Source organism: Mya arenaria, chromosome 7 (assembly GCF_026914265.1).
Source record: "Mya arenaria isolate MELC-2E11 chromosome 7, ASM2691426v1".
NCBI lineage: Eukaryota > Metazoa > Mollusca > Bivalvia > Myida > Myidae > Mya > Mya arenaria.
Genome location: NC_069128.1, coordinates 5,078,300 through 5,099,733, shown reverse-complemented (window position 1 = coordinate 5,099,733; position 21,434 = coordinate 5,078,300). Strand labels below are relative to the sequence as shown.

At 35.7% G+C, this 21,434-nt stretch overlaps 1 protein-coding gene across 1 annotated transcript; it reads right to left on the bottom strand.

The window, feature by feature from the left end:
* Positions 1–311: 311 nt before the first annotated feature.
* LOC128241618 (ficolin-3-like) lies at positions 312–18,371 on the bottom strand. Its single transcript, XM_052958632.1, has 9 exons — positions 18,233–18,371; positions 16,194–16,311; positions 14,847–15,043; positions 14,049–14,219; positions 10,657–10,830; positions 10,278–10,405; positions 9,242–9,338; positions 4,242–4,406; positions 312–3,958 (listed from the first exon to the last, which is right to left on the bottom strand). The coding sequence occupies exons 3-9, from the start codon at positions 14,863–14,865 to the stop codon at positions 3,705–3,707; spliced, it is 1,008 nt and encodes a 335-aa protein (XP_052814592.1). The 5' UTR covers positions 14,866–15,043; positions 16,194–16,311; positions 18,233–18,371; the 3' UTR covers positions 312–3,704.
* Positions 18,372–21,434: the final 3,063 nt, after the last annotated feature.

The following is a 21,434-nucleotide window of genomic DNA, read 5'->3' as shown; positions in this document are numbered from 1 at the left end:
GTATCAACATGAGAATGCCAGGATCGAGTGAAGTGTATCAACATGAGACTGTCAGGATCGAGTGAAGTGTATCAACCTGAGACTGTCCGGGTCCGGTGAAGTGTATCAAAATGACACTGCCAGGAGCCGGTAAAGTGTATCAACATGAGATTGTCAGGATCCGGTGAAGTGTATTAACATGAGACTGTCCGGATCCGGTGAAGTGTATCAACATGAGACTGTCAGGATCCGGCGATGGAAGTGTCAGATAACCATCAAACAGTTGTTATTTACATTTTATAACTAGCAAAAGCAAAGCATGAATAGTTAAAGCGAAAACATTCTAAGAGACTTTAAATAAAGTGGCAGTTAGAACCTTAACAACATTCAAAGTGACTCTGAACAATGAGACACAAAGAACCTTGAAACATTCAAAATGACATTTAACAAAGATACACTTAAAACCTCAAAATATTTCAAAGTGACATTAAACAAAGAGGCATTTAAACCTTAAACTCATTTTGAGTGTTATTTCACAAATGGCTTTTTGAACCTTAAAATAAATTGACATTAAGCTATTAGGCATTTAGAACCTTAAAACCTTTAAAGTGGCATTACATAATGAGGCATTCTGAACCTTACAACATTAAATGATATTAAACAATCTTTACATATTTAAGATGGTATTTAGTAATAATGTACTTATAACTTTAAAACAGCGAAATTGACATTATATAATGCGGCATTTTTAACTGTAAAACAACCAAAGTAACATCAAATAATGAGAATCTTAAAATTGAAAACAACCAAATAGACATTATATAATGAGACACTTATAACTTAAATACAACCAATGTGTGTGGAGTCCGACGTCACAATAACGCGGGAATAGATCAACCACTTGAAATCACTTTAAAACGTAAATTTGAAACACTTCTGGTACCATTATATTTAAAATATAATAAACTAACACTTTTAAAAATGTTGATCTATATTTTACGGGACCTGCAGACACAATACAACCAATAACAAGATCAATAGCTTTCATGTATATTGTTATGCAATGAATTACGATCCGAACACATCCGAAGATGTTGCGTTCATCGATTGATGAACGCAATTGCCGAAAGGCAGTTCATTTAAGGAATGGAAGTTGAGGTGTAAATATTATATTATGAGGCTGTTATAACTTAAATAAAACCATAATGACATTGTATAATGAGGCAGTTTGAACTTTAAAAGAACCAAAGTGACATTATATAAGGAGGCACTTATATCTTTAAACACGAGTATCATTAGATAATAAGGCTCTTATAACTTTAACCGAACCAAAATTACATTATATAATGAGGCACCTAAAACTTAAAAACAACCATAGTGACATTATATAATGAGGCTCTTATAACTTATAAATAAAAAAGTGACATTTAATGATAAGGCACTTGGAACTTTAAACAACCAAAGTGAAATTATACAATGTAGCACTTAAAACTTTAAAATAACAAAATGACATTATATAATGAGGCAGTTAGAAATTTTAAACATTCAAAGTGACTAAATAATAAGGCATTAAGAACTTAAAATCAACCAAACTGATATTATAGAATAATAGAACTTTAAAACAGCCAAAGTGATATTAGATAATAAGGCTTTTATAACTTTAAAACAGATGTTTAAAGTGATACAATAAAATGAGGCACTTAGAACTTTAAAACAACCAAAGTGACAGTATATAATTAGACAGTTCGAACTTTTAAAACATTCAAAGTGATATTAGATAATAAGGCTCTCATATCTTTAAAACAGCCAAAGTGATAGTATATAATAAGGCACTTAGAACTTTAAAACTACCAAAGTGACATTAACTCATGAATCACCTTTAACACGTTCAAAGTGACGTTAATGCAAAGATACTTTAGACCGCTTTGCTTTGATTCATTTTAGTGCAAAAAGGTTATTGGTGCTAGAATGTATGTGTTTTCGTCAATTTTACAGAAAACATGAATACTAAGAATTAAATTTGAAGGTCGAAAGATTTCGGCTTCTATAAATAATAATATGTACACTTCATGCGAGTTAAAGGAACATTTCCATTCAAATTACAACATGATAATAACAATATGTACACTTCACGCGAATTAAAGAGACATTGTCAATAAAATTTCAATATCATAATAATAAGAGGTGTGCTTCACGCTAGTTGAAGGGACTCTCTCATAACTTGGAACAAAATTGTATCCAGTTCATCTATTTATATAATACATGACGTCACAATCATAAACTATTTACACATCAACTTCCATTCTCTAGCTGAAATGTCTTTCGGCAATAGCGAATATTTTTCGATGTACGCAACATCTTCGGATATGTTGGGATCGCGAATCATCGAATATCAATATACGTATATATTAAAAACGTTTTTACTTTGTTATTGTTTGTACTGTGCCAGCAGGCCACATAAAACTAATATTAACATGTTAGAAATTGTTAATTTATAAAATTAAAAAAATGACATTCGCCTAGTCCTGTGTAGATTAAATTTGAAGTTTATATTGTATAACACGCATGGTTATATGACGTCATTGTTTAGTTCAATATTGCGCTGCAATTAAACCAATGATATACGATGTTACAAAATCTGCTATTTTGTTATTTATCCAAACGTATTTTGTACACTTCTTTCAAAAATAATACCCAGTTACAGAATATACTGCTAATGATGAGTCACAATGAATATTTCTTTTAAAACGTAAATATAACTTTTGATCGCATTTTTCTTGCGTTTATGCTGTAATGCGCGCGAGCAAATGACCAAGAAACGCAAGCACGCTTCAAGGAATTTGCTCGAGTGACGTTCTGCGTCCGTACAGTATAAACGCAAGAAAAATTGCGATCAATGTTGTCATTAACGTTTAAATTTTGACGTTTTGAAGGGATTTTGAAATTAATCGATTTTTTCCCGCGTTTTTGTGACGTAAAATGATAAACTGTTTCCGGTTACAGTTGAGTCGGTCTATTTACAGAATAGTTCAGAAATAATTACTGTAAGTTTTTTTAAAACAAGCATTAATAGTTCCTGAAAGAAATAATAAACATTTGTTGTTAATATAAGTAATGAATTGCATGAAAGATGTCTTTTCGGACTCCACATACTTTAATCAGCCCAGCTGCGTATATACCCCGACAATGACATCAATCCCGCAATTCTTTCCTTGAACAGGACTCATATTATACTTTTGATACATACTAGTGAAATACATATCCAAAGCGAGTGACGTAACGTAATAAATTGATACCGTTAAAAATGACTGTGTTTTAGCCTTTAATTGGCAAATATGTAATAATGCTGTAACTAGAATCTCACTTCCTGGTCATACAATAAATATTTATAAAAACTCTTTCGTATTAAATGACTACTAAAGCGAGATCATCTTTACCCTAGACAAAATGATTTTAACTAATAAAAAGAATTTTGCCGAATTATGAGAAATGATTTCTTAAACAAGTCTGTCAAAATAATAAAAAATGGTTTTATGTTTACCTTAAATGCTAAAACTAGTTGATTGTGTTTAAACACAGCATCAAGTTCATAATTCAGAAACACTCTTTGAATGAATTCGCAAACCAAAATGAAATGCATCAAATACTACGGTTCATTAATCCGCAACACTTTTTGAATGCATTTACAAACCATAATTAAATGCATTAAATACTGCGGGTAAATCTTAATTACTCAATCGTAGCATCATAGTTGACGTCTTCAACATTGTGGATTGTTTGAAGGAATAGTATTGAAACCCGCCACTATTGTACTGTGCATTCAGGTTACTGTGCGCGCACCTACTGTACCACCAGCCTCCTCCATAGTATCCGGCACAGTTACCAGGCAACTTGTCCACGTCCCTATCGTATGTTGTAAACGGCCGGTGGTTGATATCCAAAGCATCACCGATCGTGGAGAGAAGAAAGGAATCGGACACTGTAAGTATACCGGGTTACCCCAATGTATATCAGTATCATATAAATAATAGAAAGAGGTTTGAGTGTTAATTAACAATATGATGATAAGTAGATATTTAAAAGTAAATTTTGCGCTTTAAAAACCATACAGTCTCCAAAGCATTATAACATTTCTGTGTATGTGGGAGAATATATGCATTTAATAGACGAATTAAAGGGCATATCATTATTATGATCGTATTCAGACGTTTTTAATCAAACTGTCTACCACATCCTCCTAGCAACTTTAATGTTTAACGTACTTCTTGCTGAGTTGATCCTCCTATCAACGTTGAAGTTGTATTGGTCTGGTGGAGAAATATAAAACCCCGAGTACTCGTCGAATCCAGTTGTTCCCTCTGTTAAACTTACGTCTATACGTAAGGTCATGTTAGCCCGGCTTGTAATGGAGTGAAGAAGATCCAGACCTGTGAAAAAATATATATTTAAGTTACAGTAATTATATTAAGTTGTGTTCACACTAATGATATTGAGGTATGTACACTCTAACGATATCGAGGTATGTACACACTAATGATATTGAGGTATGTGCACACTAAGTATAATGAGGATATATACACGCTAATGATATTTAGGTATATAAAACTAATGATATTGAGGTATGTACACACTAAGTATAAAGAGGTATAAAAAAACTAATGCTATTGAGGTATGTGCACACTTAGTATAATGAGGTATATAAAAACTAATGCTATTGAGGTATGTACACTCTAATGATATTAGGGTATGTATACTCTAATGATATTGAGGTATGTACACACTTATGATATTGATGTATGTGCACACTAAGTATAATGAGGAAATATGCACGCTAATGATATTTAGGTATATAAAACTAATGATATTGAGGTATGTACACACTAAGTATAATGAGGTATATAAAAACTAATGCTATTGAGGTATGTGCACACTTAGTACAATGAGGTATATAAAACTAATGATATTGAGGTATGTGCACACTAATGATATTGAGATATGTACACACTAATGATATTGAGGTATGTACACACTAATGATTTTGCGACATGTACATAATAAGTTTATGAGGTATGTACACGCTAAGATTTTGAGGTATGTACACACTAAGGATATTGAGGTATGTACAAACTAATGATATTGAGGTATGTACACACTAATGATTTTGCGACATGTACACAATAAGTTTATGAGGTATGTACACGCTAAGATTATGAGGTATGTACAAGCTTAGTTTATGAGGTATATACACGCGAAAACTATGAGGTATGTACACACTAAGGATATTGAGGTATGTACACACTAAGTATATGAGGTATGTACATGCTATTGATATCTTACCTGGTATGAGACAACTATACACTGATGAAATTGAGGTGAATTTACACTCAATGTGTTAGAGTATAAAGACATTAATGGTTTTTAGGCAGGTAAAAACTAACGCTAATGAGGTATAAACATACTTATGATAATGAGGTACACCTTAATTATAATGAGGTATGTACATATTAATGCTATTGAGGTATGTAGTCTCCAATGATGTTGAGGAAAGTAAACACTTATGATATTCAGATATGTACAAATGAATTATATCGTGGTAGGTACACACTTATGATATTGCGGTATGGACACACTTATGATATTGCGGTATGGACACACCTATCAAAAAGAAGTGTGTACCTACTAAAGATTTTGTGGTATATACACACCTATAAAAAGAGGTATGCACATACTAATATTATTGAGGAATGTATACACTTATAAAAAGAGGTATTTACACACTTTTGATATTAAGATACGTAAACACTTGTAATTAAGAGGTATGCATACACTTATAATATTGAGGTATGTATATAGTTATAATAAAGAGGTATGCACACACTCATGATCTTGAGGTATTACACACTTATAATAAAGAGGTATGAACACACTAATGCTATTGAGGTATGAACACACTTATAATAAAGAGGTATGCATACACTAATGATATTGAGGTATGTACATACTTATAATAAAGAGGTATGTACACACTAATGATATAGAGGTATGTACACACTAATGATGTTGAGGTATGTACACACTCATGATAATGATATTGAGGTATAAACACACTTATAATAAAGAGGTATGCACACACTAATGATATTGAGGTATGTACACCCTTATAATAAAGAGGTATGCACACACTAATAATATTGAGGTATGTACACACTTATAATAAAGAGGTATGCCCACACTAATGATATTGAGGTATGTACACACTCATGATAATGATATTGAGGTATGTTCACACGTATAATAAAGAGGTGTGTACACACTAATGATATTGAGGTATGTACACACTCATGATAATGATATTGAGGTATGTACACACGTATAATAAAGAGGTGTGTACACACCAATGATATTGAGGTGTATACACACTTATAATAAAGAAGTATGATCACAATTATGATATTGAGGTATGAACACACTTATAATAATGAGGTATCTACACACTATTGATATTGATTTTGTACACATTTTAATTATGTACACACATTATTGTCATTGAGGTAAGAGCACACTAATGACATTGAGGTATGATAAAATCCGTGTTAGGGCGTTATAAAACACTCATACGAGCGTTACTGTCTATAGTGTCATACATTGCAGGTTGTGGAGAGCACTATGCGACTGTTATACAGTTTGGCCGGTGCGTGCTCGGCATTTTTGCCACAACCGGCAAGTAAATAAACGCATGTGCTTTGCTTAGCGCAGTTCAAAGTGAATTGCCGCCATCTTCGTTTTGATTGATTCGTTGTCGCAAGGAATAAGGGCCATAGCATGGATTAGATGTTTCCACCCTCAAAGATGAAATAACAAGCTATCTATTTATTTCGGATCGAAGAAACGTAATTACGCATTAATCCTCGCTTTCCGAAGTGCGTTTTGTATTTTTGTTAAAAAATATTGTAATTTTGCTTTACTTATTTGTGATTTTTCCGTTGAAATTTGTTAGAAGTACATAGTTAGCTCTGCATGAGCTGAGTCTCTGAATAAGATGGTTTTGCTCTGAATGAGCTGTGTCTGTGAATGAGACGGTTTAACTCGAAATGAGCTGTGTCTCTGAATGAGACGGTTCTGCTCAGAATGAGCGGTGTCTCTGAATGAGACGGTTTACCTCGGAATGAGCTGTGCCTCTGAATGAGACGGTTCTGCACAAAATGAGCTGTATATCTGAATGAGACTGTTCTGCTCAGAATGAGCTGTGTTTCTGAATGAGAGGGTTTTGCTCGGAATGAGCTGTATTTTTGAATGACACAGGTTTTCTAAAAATGATCTGTGTCTCTGAATGAGACGGTTTTTGCTCGGAATGAGCTTTGTCATTAAATGAGACGGTTTTTGCTCGGAATGAGCTGTGTCTTTGAATGAGAGGGTTTTGCTCGAAATGAGCTGTGTCTCCATGTGAAACGGGTGTTCTCGGAATAAGCGGGATTTACAAATGAGAAGGTTTTGCTCGGAATGAGCGGGGTCTTTGTGTGAAACGGTTTTGCTCTGTATTAGCGATACTTTGGATGAGATTATTGTTTCTGTTTATGTTTAATTATGGAGTGAAATGTTTCAGTGAAAAATTGTCGGTTGAGATCTGATGTTTCTAAAGATATGTATATCTGTTAAAGTGATAAATGCAAGAAGTAAGTTTCTTTTAATTGCGTGCAGTTGAAATATTTTCATTGATCTTACACTTTTTTCAATTGATAAATATTCTTGCCCGGTATAGACAACTCCTATACAGTCGTGGATTTATATTTTATGAGATTAATATTTAAGCTGAATTCATTGAACGAAAACGTAAATGTATTTATTTCCGTTCGGAATAAAATGTAATTACGATAACTACCATATATGGTGATGGGCGATGTATATCCGATTATTACCAAACATGGTACTGGTCAGTGGGTTTACATCACTAAGGGGCTCGTATTAAAGCCGCTTGTTCACGTGTTGTCGTCATTCGAGGTTGTACATCGGGCAGTTTTACTGAAGAAAACTCGTTTGAAATACCCTCACATCCCTTAAGGATTTGTATATGCCTGTTTAAATTCATAGAATATGCACATACTTGTTGGAGTCTCGTTAAAACAAATGAGGAAGGCAAAATAATGCACCAATGTGAGTGTTCACTTGTAAGGACCAGTGAAATGTGCAGTCGACCACCGAAAGAATGTAACATGTTGCTAACGTTCAAACGAATCGTACATAGCAAGTGTCTCAATGGTTTCATTTGTTTTGTTCCAGTTGAAGCAAACATTCCAAAGTTATAGTCGCCTAACAGACGGAACATTTCGTGTTCGGTGTACCTTGCTGTTTAATTTTAAATGGATGACGTAGCCGACATCTGAATTCATTCCCAAAATTGCAGAAATCGCAAACGCCAAGTGGCTTCACATTGTGATAATTTAAGATTTTGTTTGCGCATTTTAACCATTCAAGCGATTTGGTGTGCTTATCATTAGCAGTTGAATAATTCACATGCTATTATATAGCAACGTGCATAAAACTTGATGTTGCTTAGCAAGTGCAAGTGCATCCTTTATTTATACTCGTTACTTGAATGCGGTTGACAGTTTATCTAAGCATTTTACATTTCATTACTTTGATGAAACTCTATCTCTGTATGGTGTAAAAACTGAAATCACAAATTTGGTATTTTCGCACATTACCTATCAAGATAACATATAGTTAGTTACTCTCATCTCAAAATATTTACACATCAGCTTCCATTCCTTAAATGAACTGCCTTTCGGTAATCATCCGATAAACGTAACATCTTCGGATATGTTCTGATCGCGAATCATCGCATCCCAATATACATGGTAATTGATTATCTTGTTATTGTTCGTATTGTGTCCGCAGGTCCCGTAAAAATAAACCAATATTTTAGAAAGCATTAATTTAATATGATATGTTTAATGTATTGTTGCCATAAGTGTTCCAATTTTACGTTCAAAAAGAATTTCAGGTGGTTGATCTTTTCCCGCGTTAATGTGACCTCATTTGATAAACTGTTTCCGGTAACGGTCGGGTCGTTCTATTTACAGAAGGTGTGAGAAAGGATAACTGAAAGGTTTTCTAAAATGAAACGAAGAATTTATTAACAATTATTGAATGAAATAATGAACAAAAAAGAGTACATCAATATATGTTGCCTTGTTTGATATGCAGATGTGTAGTTAAATTTGCCTTTGTGTATGGAGAAGGTTCCGTTATCGTAAGAACTTACCCATCCAAAATTCACCATCCAGTGAGCCAAATCCCTGCTCGTACTCCACAAAACTCCTGTTGAAGTCAACAGACCTATCCACACGTCTTTGAAACACCTACAGATAGAAATCAATGTTTAAAATCATCATTGCACTGTGCTGTTTGTGGAGTTTTGTGTTGCTCCATGTTTCTTGTTTGCGATTTTTTGTTTTTGTGTTTTATGTCTTTGGCGTTTCCCCAGTGTCATTAAATCGGGTTTATGTTTTAAACATTCTGCTACTGAGCTTGTTTTTGTAGTTTTTCACATGAGTATTAATACCAATTGCTTTATATATCAAAATTTCCGGTCATCGTCGAGATAAGCAACTCGTTTCTTGGGGTTAAGTGACATTGAAAATAAAATAATTATACGACTATATAAGGCTGAATCGAATTCGACATTGTAGAAATTTGCCTAACATATATAAGTGTACAGTCTAATAATTATTTAAAATAATATTTACACATCATGATGGGTGAAATACATTATACAGCTTTTTCTCGCCATATATATGTGTCAAATACCTTATAATATTTTCAGGGATTAAAGGCGAGTACATTTAACAGAATTAGAAGCTGTTATGTATATATCGAATATCTGAAACAGTATTATTATTTGCTAGCTATGGGCTTTAAACAATATCAGTCATTAACGTTTATGTTTTAAACGTCTTAAAAACATAAGTCGATTATGCATTTTAGGTCGACTGCATTAAACAACATTACCCTTTTCTATGTATGCCTCTAATACCTTAAACAACAGTATTCCTAAAGATGTATGGCTGAATACCTTACACCATCCTTTCTTTGTAAGTATTGGTTGCATAAAACGTTTATAATTACTTTGATTGGGTCGAATTCCTTAAAAAGGCATAAGTATGTATATGTGTTGGATATATAAGAGTAATGTTATTCATGTACGTGTTGAATACATTTAACAGCAATAATCCTTACTATGTATGGTCATATAACTTATCAGATTATCGCAACATTTATATAAACACCATCATACTAACCGTCCACCCACCACCATCGGTATCCATATCGCAGTAAACGTCCACTTCTTTGTCCGTGTTCCAGGAGGTGATTCTGTAGTCACCCGAACCGCGTGACAGGCCCAGTTTTAACACATCACTGCAGTCATCTGGGGAGAATATGATGTCAAAAGTGTCTTTATCAAATTGAGTACTGCGATATTGCCACACATAAGAATACAAGTTCGAGTCTTAGAATGTTATTATATTCAAGGCCCATCTTTGGCATTTATGTTAACATTAACACATTTTGTCTATATTGCTAAATGTATTGGTATATAAACCATTGAATCATACACTGTAAGGAAATACAGGGTATCAACGAACATGTCTTTCATTTGAATAAACCAAAGATTCTTACATTTGACACACTGCTGCAAGTTGCATGGGTTTGTTTCAATGTCAGGTCCCGGGCACACCTTTCCACCATTAGCAGGAGTTGGATCGGAGCAAGATCGGTTTCTTGTCTCCACGCCGTCACCACAGGACCCAGAACAGGTGCTCCATGTCGACCATGAAGCCCATTGACCATCCACTGTTGGATGAAACATATTGTTGCTTTTTAGAAAGAAATATTCATGTCATTACTTTTGTGGCTATTGACGATGTATACTATGTTATCGCGGAACTCCTGAAAGTTGTTTTATTTCGTTCATAAGACCAATTAGTCATCAACAGAAACATTTAAGTTTAGGAGGTTTGAAAACACAATCATTAAATGGTGTCAACTAATGAATCAATATATTTTGATGTATGTGATCAGTGTATCTTAATGTATGTGTATGCGTGTGCGTTCGTAGTTTCGTGCATGTGTGCGTGCCTACGCTTGCATATTTTGGTTGTGTGTTAAACAGGTTATAAAGTATTCAATTTAAAATTCCACTGGTCGATTTTACCGCCTTTGTTCACACCATTCTAGTCATCTGTTTGTATTAATTAACATTTCGTCATGGCGTAGTGGTGTTCGTCAGAGATGAATTAAAAGCTACAACGTAGCAAATGTTGAATGAAGTATTTATATGTGTCTTTATGATTTTGTATTTGTTGACATATTGCAAACCAGATAAAAAGACCGTAACGATCTGTTACAAAGAGGATTCGGGGCGGTAACGGTAACGACCTCGACTAGTTACAAAGACGACCACGAACTGTCATGAATTGTTACCGTAACGATGTCGTCAAGAAACAAAGAGGACCCAAGGCGGATCTAAACTGTAACGACCAGTTACATAGAGGACCAGGGAAAATCTTTACTGTGACGGTAACGACCTCGTCGATAACACAGAGGACACGGAACGGATCTTAACTGTAAGGTTAACGATCTCGTCCAGTGACACTTAGGCCCGGGCCGAATCTTAACTGTAACGGTAACGATCTCGTCCAGTAACACAAATGACCCGAGCCGGATCTTAACTGTAACGTTAACGATCTCGTCCAATAGCACAGAGGACCCGGGCAGGATCTTAACTGTAAGGTTAACGATCTCGTCCAATAACACAAATGTGCCAGGCCGAATCTTAACTGTAACGTTAACGATCTCTTACAGTTACACAAATGACCCGGGCAGGATCTTAACTGTAACGGAAACGATCTCGTCCAGTAGCACAGAGGACCCGGGCTGGATCTTAACTGTTACATTAACTATCACGTTCATAGACAAAGGACCCTGGCCGGATTGTAACTGTAAGGGTTACGATCTCGTCCAGTGACATAGGACCTGGGCTGGATCTTAACTTTAAAGGTAACGATCTCGTCCAGCGACAAAGGACCAGGGTCGGATATTAACTTTTAAGGTAACGATCTCGTTAAGTAACACAAAGGACCCGGGAGATCTTAACTGTAACGGTAACGATCTCTTCTAGTAACACTTAGGCCCGGGCAGGATCTTAACTGTAACGGTAACGATCTCGTCCAGTGACAAAGGACCCGGGCCGGATCTTAACTGTAACGTTAACGATCTCGTCTAGTAACACAAATGATCCGGGCCGGATCTTAACTGTAACGTTAACGATCTTGTCCAGTGACACTAAAGACCCGGGTCGTATCTTAACTGTTACGGTAACGATCTCGTCCAGTAGCACAAAGGACCTGGGCTGGATTTTAACTGTAACGTTAACGATCTCGTCCAGTGACAAATGACCTGCGCCGGATTTTAACTGCAACGTTAACGACCTCGTCCAGTAACACAAAGGACCTGGGCTTGATCTTTACTGTAACGGTAACGATCCCGCCCAGTAACATAAAGGACCCGGGCTTGATTTTAACTGTAACGGTAACGATCTCGTCCAGTAACACAAAGGATCCGGGCCGGATCTTAACTGTAACGGTAACGATCTCGTCCAGTGACACAAACGTCCCGAGCAGGATCTTAACTGTAACGGTAACGAACTCGTCCAATAACACAAATGACCCGGACTGGATCTTAACTGTAACGGTAACAATCGCGTCCAGTAACACAAATGACCCGGGCCGGATCTTAACTGTAACGGTAACGATCTCGTCCAATAACACAAATGACCCGGGCTGGATCTTAACTGTAACGGTAACAATCTCGTCCAGTAGCACAAAGGACCTGGGCTGGATTTTAACTGTAACATTAACGATCTCGTCCAGTGACAAATGACCTGCGCCGGATTTTAACTGCAACGTTAACGACCTCGTCCAGTAACACAAAGGACCTGGGCTTGATCTTTACTGTAACGGTAACGATCTCGCCCAGTAACATAAAGGACCCGGGCTTGATTTTAACTGTAACGGTAACGATCTCGTCCAGTAACACAAAGGATCCGGGCCGGATCTTAACTGTAACGGTAACGATCTCGTCCAGTAGCACAGAAGACCCGGGTCGGATCTTATCTGTTACGGTAACGATCTCGTGCAGTAGCACAGAGGACCCGGGACGGATTTAAACTGTAACGGTTACGATCTCGTCCAGTTACATAGGATCAAGGCCGGATCTTAACTGTAACGGTAACGATCTCGTCCTATAACACAGAAGACACGGGTCGGATAATAACTGTAACGGTAACGATCTCGTCCAGTTACACATAAAATCCGGACCGGATCTTAACAGTAACGATAACGATCGTGTCCAGCAACAAAGAAAACCCGGGGCTGTTAAATAACGTTCTGGTCCAGTACCAAATATGACGCTGGACGTAATTTTACTGTTACGGTATCTTTAACGTCCAGTTACACTGACGACCCGGGCTTGGCCCTATCTGTAACTTTAATGATCTCGTCCAGTACCACAGGGTCGGATCTGAACTAGATGTATTATTTTCTATTTATTCAATTTATCACTGAACCAATATCGGTGTGCTTCAATTTCATTTCAATTACCTTACATATTCCTGTAAACTTAACTCTTTGAACCTTACAAGCTGTTGTTCTTTGTTATATTTTTTCTACTGTAAAAGGTTTCGGAGCATTCGGACCTTTACGACAGTTCACTCGAATCTTAGAAATGACAATACTATTTAAACGTTGATCATGTTTGTTATTATATTTAGTAGTTTTATAAATTCGGTCAGAAATTCTTGTAGGATTGTCTTTTTGTTATTTTACATAGATTTCATTTAACACTTTGCAACCATTCAACAATAAGAGATGTTCGTATGAATAGGTATACACTGATGTTTAGCTTCTTTCACAAATACAATTAATAAATATTATGTGTTTTGAATTATACTGAATTTTGCTAGTTACTATTGAAAGAATATGTATTTAATGAAGTAATCGCAACGTACTCACAAGGACATAACTCGCGAATGACGCATTCCTCTGTTTCTGTATCATCACCAATACAAATGCCATCAGTTAAAGGCGGAGGTACATAACAATACCTGTGTCTACTTCTTCTGCCTCTTTCACATGAATTAGAACAGTCAGACCATGAAGACCAGTCACTCCAGGAGCTGTGAACTAGACAGAGAAAAATGAAAACCATATTAAACGTCAGAATTTAGAAATTATTTTTCAAAATCGTAAAGTCAAAAATATAAATGGCCTTAACATGATAGGCGACACAGGCATATTAAGGTCCACGTCAAAATGATTTCAACGCCATTATCTAACAGCTTGTCAATTATCTAACAAGTCGTTGTCGGGTATGTGATGTGTCGTTTCAGTTATATCGTAGGGTATGTTTTTTGGCAGTAACGTTTTGCTTGTCAGCGGTCCTGGACATGACAATTTTGGCATACCTCATTCATTTTATAAAAAAGGTATACAATCGTCAAATGGCTAGTGATGGCTCTTTGACCAAAGCAATTTAAGAAATGTAGAAGCACCAACACGACTTGATTGTAACAGGAGCTTCAGATGGCGTAAGTTATGGCATGTTAACTTTAATTTCGAGTTAATTATACGGCACAAAACATTGATCGCTGCACTTGTTATCAAACACAGTAATTGCATTTTTGATGAGCCTGTTAAATGCACTTATCAACATATTTGTTAACAATTATTACAGGTAGGCATTGTCCATATATGTAATTGCTTTAAACACAGATAAACTTATCATTCTTACGTTAGCTATGAGTTACTTACGCCCCCTGATGATGACCATAATACCGTCTTCTATGGTAGATCTCTGCTCATTAATGATGCCATTAACATCGGTTGTTCTGCCTATGAGCTCTTCAACCTTGTTTTCCAGCGTGATAACAAGAGATTCAAGATAAGAAACTCTCTTAGTTAATGTACCAACATCTCCTTGTATTGCGTTCAATCTCTGAACAATACCCCTGTTGAATAAAGGTATGTAACTGTAAGATTTCACATCTAAATCCTTACATTTGACTTTTTAAGTGCCTAGATGGCGCTTGGGCAGGTGTTCATGGTATTTTCAACAAGCCTTACAAAAGTCAATTTACCCGAAAATAATTTGCCGAAAGAACGTTTTAAAAAACGTTTTTGCAACATTTCAATTGAAATGGTAGAGAAAATTTCATTTATATTCTTAGTGAGAAAAATATCTGCAAACTGTCAAAGATTTGAAAATCACGGATAGGAGTTTATGGGGTCATAAATTGCAAATTGTAAACAAATGTTCGTGGCAGTTTTTATTTTCCTGTATTTGATTTAAAGGTCGCACAATGCATACATTAGTGAGTCAACTTTATCGTCTGTTCTGGTGCTTGTATAGATCAGCTATATTACGCACAGGTATATCATTCCTCTGCATGAGTGATTGTTTATCTGATAAAAATCGCCTACAAAATTGTCCATACCAGGGCATGGATTATTGCGGCTTTAACTGATTTTGTAACGCACACTAGAATCAAAGCCGAAATTACAAAGAGGGAAGAGTTGTGTAATATAACAACATATTTATGATATTTCACAAAATCAAACGCTAAATTTCAACGTATATATTTTAACCATAGTGTAGCTCACAGAAGCTAAGGTCCTCGGACAATATCACGTGACAGGTCACTAAAACTACGTTATGACCTCACCACAATTATATGATGATACTTTATACCTAACGACATTATGTAGGTCAATAAAACTGTCGTCCTCGGTTTGTAAAACTTGACTTGTAACGTATAACTACATATTGACCTCAGCAAAAGAATATAAATTAACAACACTTAAGTATTACCATTTAGTACGACTGTTAAGTATTACTATTTAGTACGACTGTTAAGTATTACCATTTAGTACGGCTGTTAAGTATTACCATTTAGTACGGCTGTTAAGCTAGCGTCCTTAGTCACTAACAGGGAAGCTAAAGTAAATATTGACCCCAATAAAGGAACATAATTTAACAGTATATATCTACTGCTATCTCGATCTACAGAAGGGCTAGTATCTTCGGTTAATATCTCGGAAACAGCCAGAACAGCTACATATTGACCACAATAGAAGTAAAGTATTGTTAAATATACCTACCACCTCAACGTTGGACTGAAAGGCTTTTATTTGGCCCTCCAATATTGCAAATCTGTCTGCCCTGACACAAGTCGTTATCAACGTAATCATGACGATATTTGCACGTAGCCATATCATTCTGTAAACATTACATTATATATAAAACACCATATTGTTTAAACAAGAACAGTATAATATGTTAAATGTGAATGAGTCCAAATTTTAACAATTATTTAATGGTCTGAACACATAACAACTGCATTATAATGTATACAATAAATTTGTTTGTTTATACTGAAGTGTATGATCATTAAATATGATGCTATTATAATCATGTTTAATTTCAAAAGACGAAAATCTCTCCTATTTCGTCAGATCTATTATAATATCAAACACATTGAAGATGTTAGAGCGTTAAAAATAATTGTTGAATCCATACAGGCGTAAATCCTTTCATATAACAAATAACACAATTAATGTCAATATAATTGTTCGAATTTTTATTTGTGCAACAAAATATGATATCATATTTGCATGCATCGTTCTATATGTGCACGTAAAACAATACTATGTTCACCACAGGGACAAGCTAAGTGACCACAAGTCTCCGAATGCCCTATTTTAAGGTATCAGGTTATGGACAAACAAATGGATACATGAGATACAGACAATATACAAAACAACACAGACAAACTACATCTACATCATAATATAGTTTTTAATTGGTGTTGCGGTCAGTAATACAGGCACTCGCCAATGTTTAAACTGGATAAGGCACGTAATGCGTGGAAACTATACAATAATAAGTACTAGCTGCAACCTTTTACTTTACAGAACAGAACAGAACATAATTTTATTCGACGTATACCAACAAGGTACATAGTCAAAGAATATAAATACATTTATATAACGTGAATTCAACAGGTCACATAATACAGATTCGATACAGGCAATGTCTATATTTAGATATGAATAGTTGTCATACAAATTGTTTACAAATATTCGTAAAAGACTATGGCACTGATAAGTGGGCCGTTAGTGATTTTTATGGACTGTTAAATAGAGTGTAAAAAAGACTGGATAAAAAAACTTAGGCGTCCCTACGAATAAGCTGGGATAACGTATACTTAATATGGCCCCTGGTTTCACAAGCTTCACGAACTAAGCAAACTCATTTATTACATGGTTTGGCTGTTAAATACGGTCCTTAATTACACAAAAATACGAAATAGGAAGACGTTTCTGTTACCTGTGTTCCCTGTTGAATAGGGCACATGGTTAAGCAGATTACTATGTTATCTCGATTAACTGTTGTCATTGGTGTCTTATTGAATAATTGTATATCATGAGGGAATTTGTTTTATCGTCTTAATATTTCCGTAAAGCTGGCCCCGTGAATGTGATAATAGAGTTACGATAAAGTTATTCGTCATAACATTATCATATATTTTATGTAAAAACAAATGCTTCAAATACGTTTTTAAACAAACACATCACGAAAAAGATTATTTGCTAAAAGGCTACAACCCAATGCAAACATCACATTCAATAATTGCTAGTGCAAATGAATAACACATTGTATTACATTTAATATTATAATTTGTTTCATATTCTTGGTTTTCGGTAGCAACACATTTTCATTTGTGCTATACTGGTTTCCTTAGGGCTCGGAATAACTGTAGGGTTACATTTTCTATCTTGTTGCGAAATTTAACTGGTCGTTCCCAAGGATAAGCATGTCATAACCAGGACATAACTAAGTCCAGGGAAACTCTTGGCCTTAGTCGTTTGATCGCGTCATTAAGTCGCTGTCACGACGTCACTCAGTCATGGCCACGAGATAACTTAGTATTGGAAACCAGAAAGTTACTTGTGGGAACGGGATAGGATGTCGTTGCAACGAAATAATTAAGTCGTGGCCACGAGATTACAAAGTTGTGGAAACGAGATAGAAAAGCTTGACTGCGAGATAAAACTAAATCGCAGGTGTCATATGTTTGCCACAGTAGCTATTTTATATGTACAAGCATATCATTATTAACAAAATCAAATTAACATACCTTATCCAATTGAAATGATTACTACGCTTTTACATTATCCAGTTCTGCACTTTTCAAAACGGTTCAGCAAGCAGACATCCGCGTTTCTGATAGCTGGGATGCACCAGCACTCTTATATAAGCTGCTATTTCGAGCATCAGCCCACGTTTGTTTATATTTTAAATGCCGCATTTCTTGCACACTGCAGCAGTTTGCAGAATATTTATCTACAATACACATTTCAGGATGTTGAGTAACACAGTTATTCAGTTCTACGGATTTAAACCAGGGACTAGCTGAAGTTCAGCAAGAGCTTATCAGCATCGCAAATCATTATTTATATAACTGTAAATTCTGACAGGCTTTGGGCTCAGAAACTTGATTATTACAATTAAGATCATCGTCGATATTTTCTTGTTTTGCTTGGTATTTTCTTTTATTTCTGGGAACACAGTTTTGTGTTTTTAAAATTAAAGTACATATTTTTAGAATTGCATATTATTAGTTCTGACATTCTATTGTTTGCATCTAAGAATCAACTTCAATCAAGTCATGTAAGACTCACATTAAAACAGATGTCATATCACTTGTGTCCAGACATTTACGCAAAATTGGCTGATTTCAAGATAAACGTTAACAAAAAATGTTTATACGCTTGTTCGGTGAAAGTTCAGCGTTAAAAAGAGACTTTAAAGAGCCAAAGTTTTTGCTTCATCTTATTTTAAAATTGAATAAACCTGTTTAATCTAGTCTGCATTTATTTAACATTATTACGGATTTAAATGCACTGACTTGACCATTGACTTTGATAGCGAATAAAGTCCTCTGCGTCCAGCTTAAAAACTTTGTCTGTGAAGATATCATTTTCTTAAAATTAAACAAAGACAGTCAGAAAAACCTGACATACGCCCCGTTTTGGGCATATGCTAATTGATAATAATGTTATATTGAATGAAATGTTATATGCATTCAGATCACAAATATCATTGGCCGCTCTTGCCTAATATTAAACAGCAAGGTATGGTCGGTACGATTTATTGCTACAAAATCCATTTATTTCCGTTGAATGTCAAGTGCTCTTGACCTTGTAGTTAAGAACACAGATTTTATGCGTGACACAACATTCCATGGTGCGCATCACAATAAACTTTGTTCTGTTCTGTTCTGTATTCATTTTCTTAGTAGTTATAAGGCTGAAACAAATTTATTTCGTCGGATTTGCCAAAATTTAAAATCGAAAAGCAATCTTAGGGGCCCTCACATATTTATTTATTGCGAGGAATTAATTTTGATAACGGATAGCATGCACACAAAATAAAGAAAAACTATATTTTGCGTCATATCGGTGAAAGGTTTCGTTTCTTCGAAACCAACAAAATAATATATCAAGTAAAAATAAAAAATAAATGTTTAAACGTGCATCATTTAAGTAAACAAGACCTTAGAAACTAATGAAACTGGAAGGGAATAGGTTTGACTATGCGTGGACTGCTTTTCTGACTATTATATATACGTACATCTCAACGAAACTAAACGCTTGACAATACGCTCTCTTTTTACATACATGTTTTTGTGCTTTTCTTCCTAGGAGGTCAGCTTTTATGAATATATTCATGAAAAGGTACAAGAATAAGCACAGTAGCCAAAAGTTTAAACCTCACCCCCGTTTAATGGCACAAAGTAAACGCTAAAGACATAAAAGGCTAACACAAGAACAAAAAATCGCAAACAAGAAACATAGAACAACAGCACAAAACTTCACAATCAACACTGTGCATATATACTACTGTGAAATCATTAATGTTCGTGGGACATTATGTTCGTGGTTTTCGTGGGTTGGGTGAACCACGAATTCAAGATCCCACGAAATATAAACCCTTTTTTAACTTTTTCAATTGCCTTGTTACGTACATACTCTAGTATATTATTTACAGAGGTCGCAGTATACAGTGTTAAAACCTGCCTCACGGTATAACTTATGATCATTATTCTGTTAATATATTATAACTGCCTTTAACAAATAATGAACCAAATCAATTAAATGTGTTTTATTCAGCAAATGACAGTTATAAGCACGTGCTTAAACGTGTGCTGTTAATGAAAATCTACAGGTTAACAAGATGTGCGTGATGAGTGTCCATACTCGATTTTTTTATTTAATGACATTATTAATCGATTACTAGTACATTGAAGGTTACTAAGCACCGAACGTGACAACGTACAAAACAATACGTTCAATATATTTATTAAACAAAAACCTGTGAATAATATTAGTATTGAAATGGTATGATATTTACCGTGAACTAAACTATATACACACAGTAACAACATGTCATACAATATAAATACTAGTACATTAAACAATAGCACATTCAATCAGCACATAATGCAGCCTGAGTGTAAGTAATCCTACAAAGGTCCTGCCTTCCTGAATCCAGCCTGGATTTGTTCACGGCGATCCTCCATCTTTGAATGGGTGGCAATGATCCATTCGGCATGAAGTGGCTTCATGTTTGAAGTCTTCATGTTGACCTGGGTGACAGCCGTCATGTCTTTGGCGTCATCGTCAAGGGGGGGTACAACCTGTGCTGAATACCACTCATGGAAGCAGCTTTTGATGTTCTCTTTGTATTCAAAGTTCACTGTCAGGTCTAGCGGTTGAAGGCGGTCTGTACATGCGGCCGGGACATACGTTTAACAGATGCCATTGTCGCGTAAGATACGTTGGAAGTCGGGGCTCTGGTGGGCCCTGAAGAAATCAAAAATAACCAACGCCTGTTGGTTACACTGTGCGGTGACTCGCGCACACCGTTGATGTATGGAAGCAGGATCTTTTCAGCGAAAAGCACCATTGAACCCTTATTGCTCCAAAGCGACTCTGTGCAGGTAAGATCCCAACTCTCCGGGAAGACCACACACTTCGGGAGACAGCGGTCAGTCTTTCCCACGTAGATCAGTTGTGGCAGGAGCATCCACCCGCTCTTCATAACTATAAGAAGGGCCGTCATCTGCCGCTTGTCATCCAGTCCGGCGATGGTGACCAGGGCCGACCCCATTTCCCCCATTGTCCACTCGCCTCCCGGAACCATGTGACATCCTGTCTGGTCAAAATTGAGTACAAATGAGTCAGGAATATGGTGCTCCTGGATCATGCCCTGGACCTTGGAAACGAAGGTGTCCTTGATGTCCTCGAAGTCTGCCGGGAGCGTCTTCGTTGCCTTGG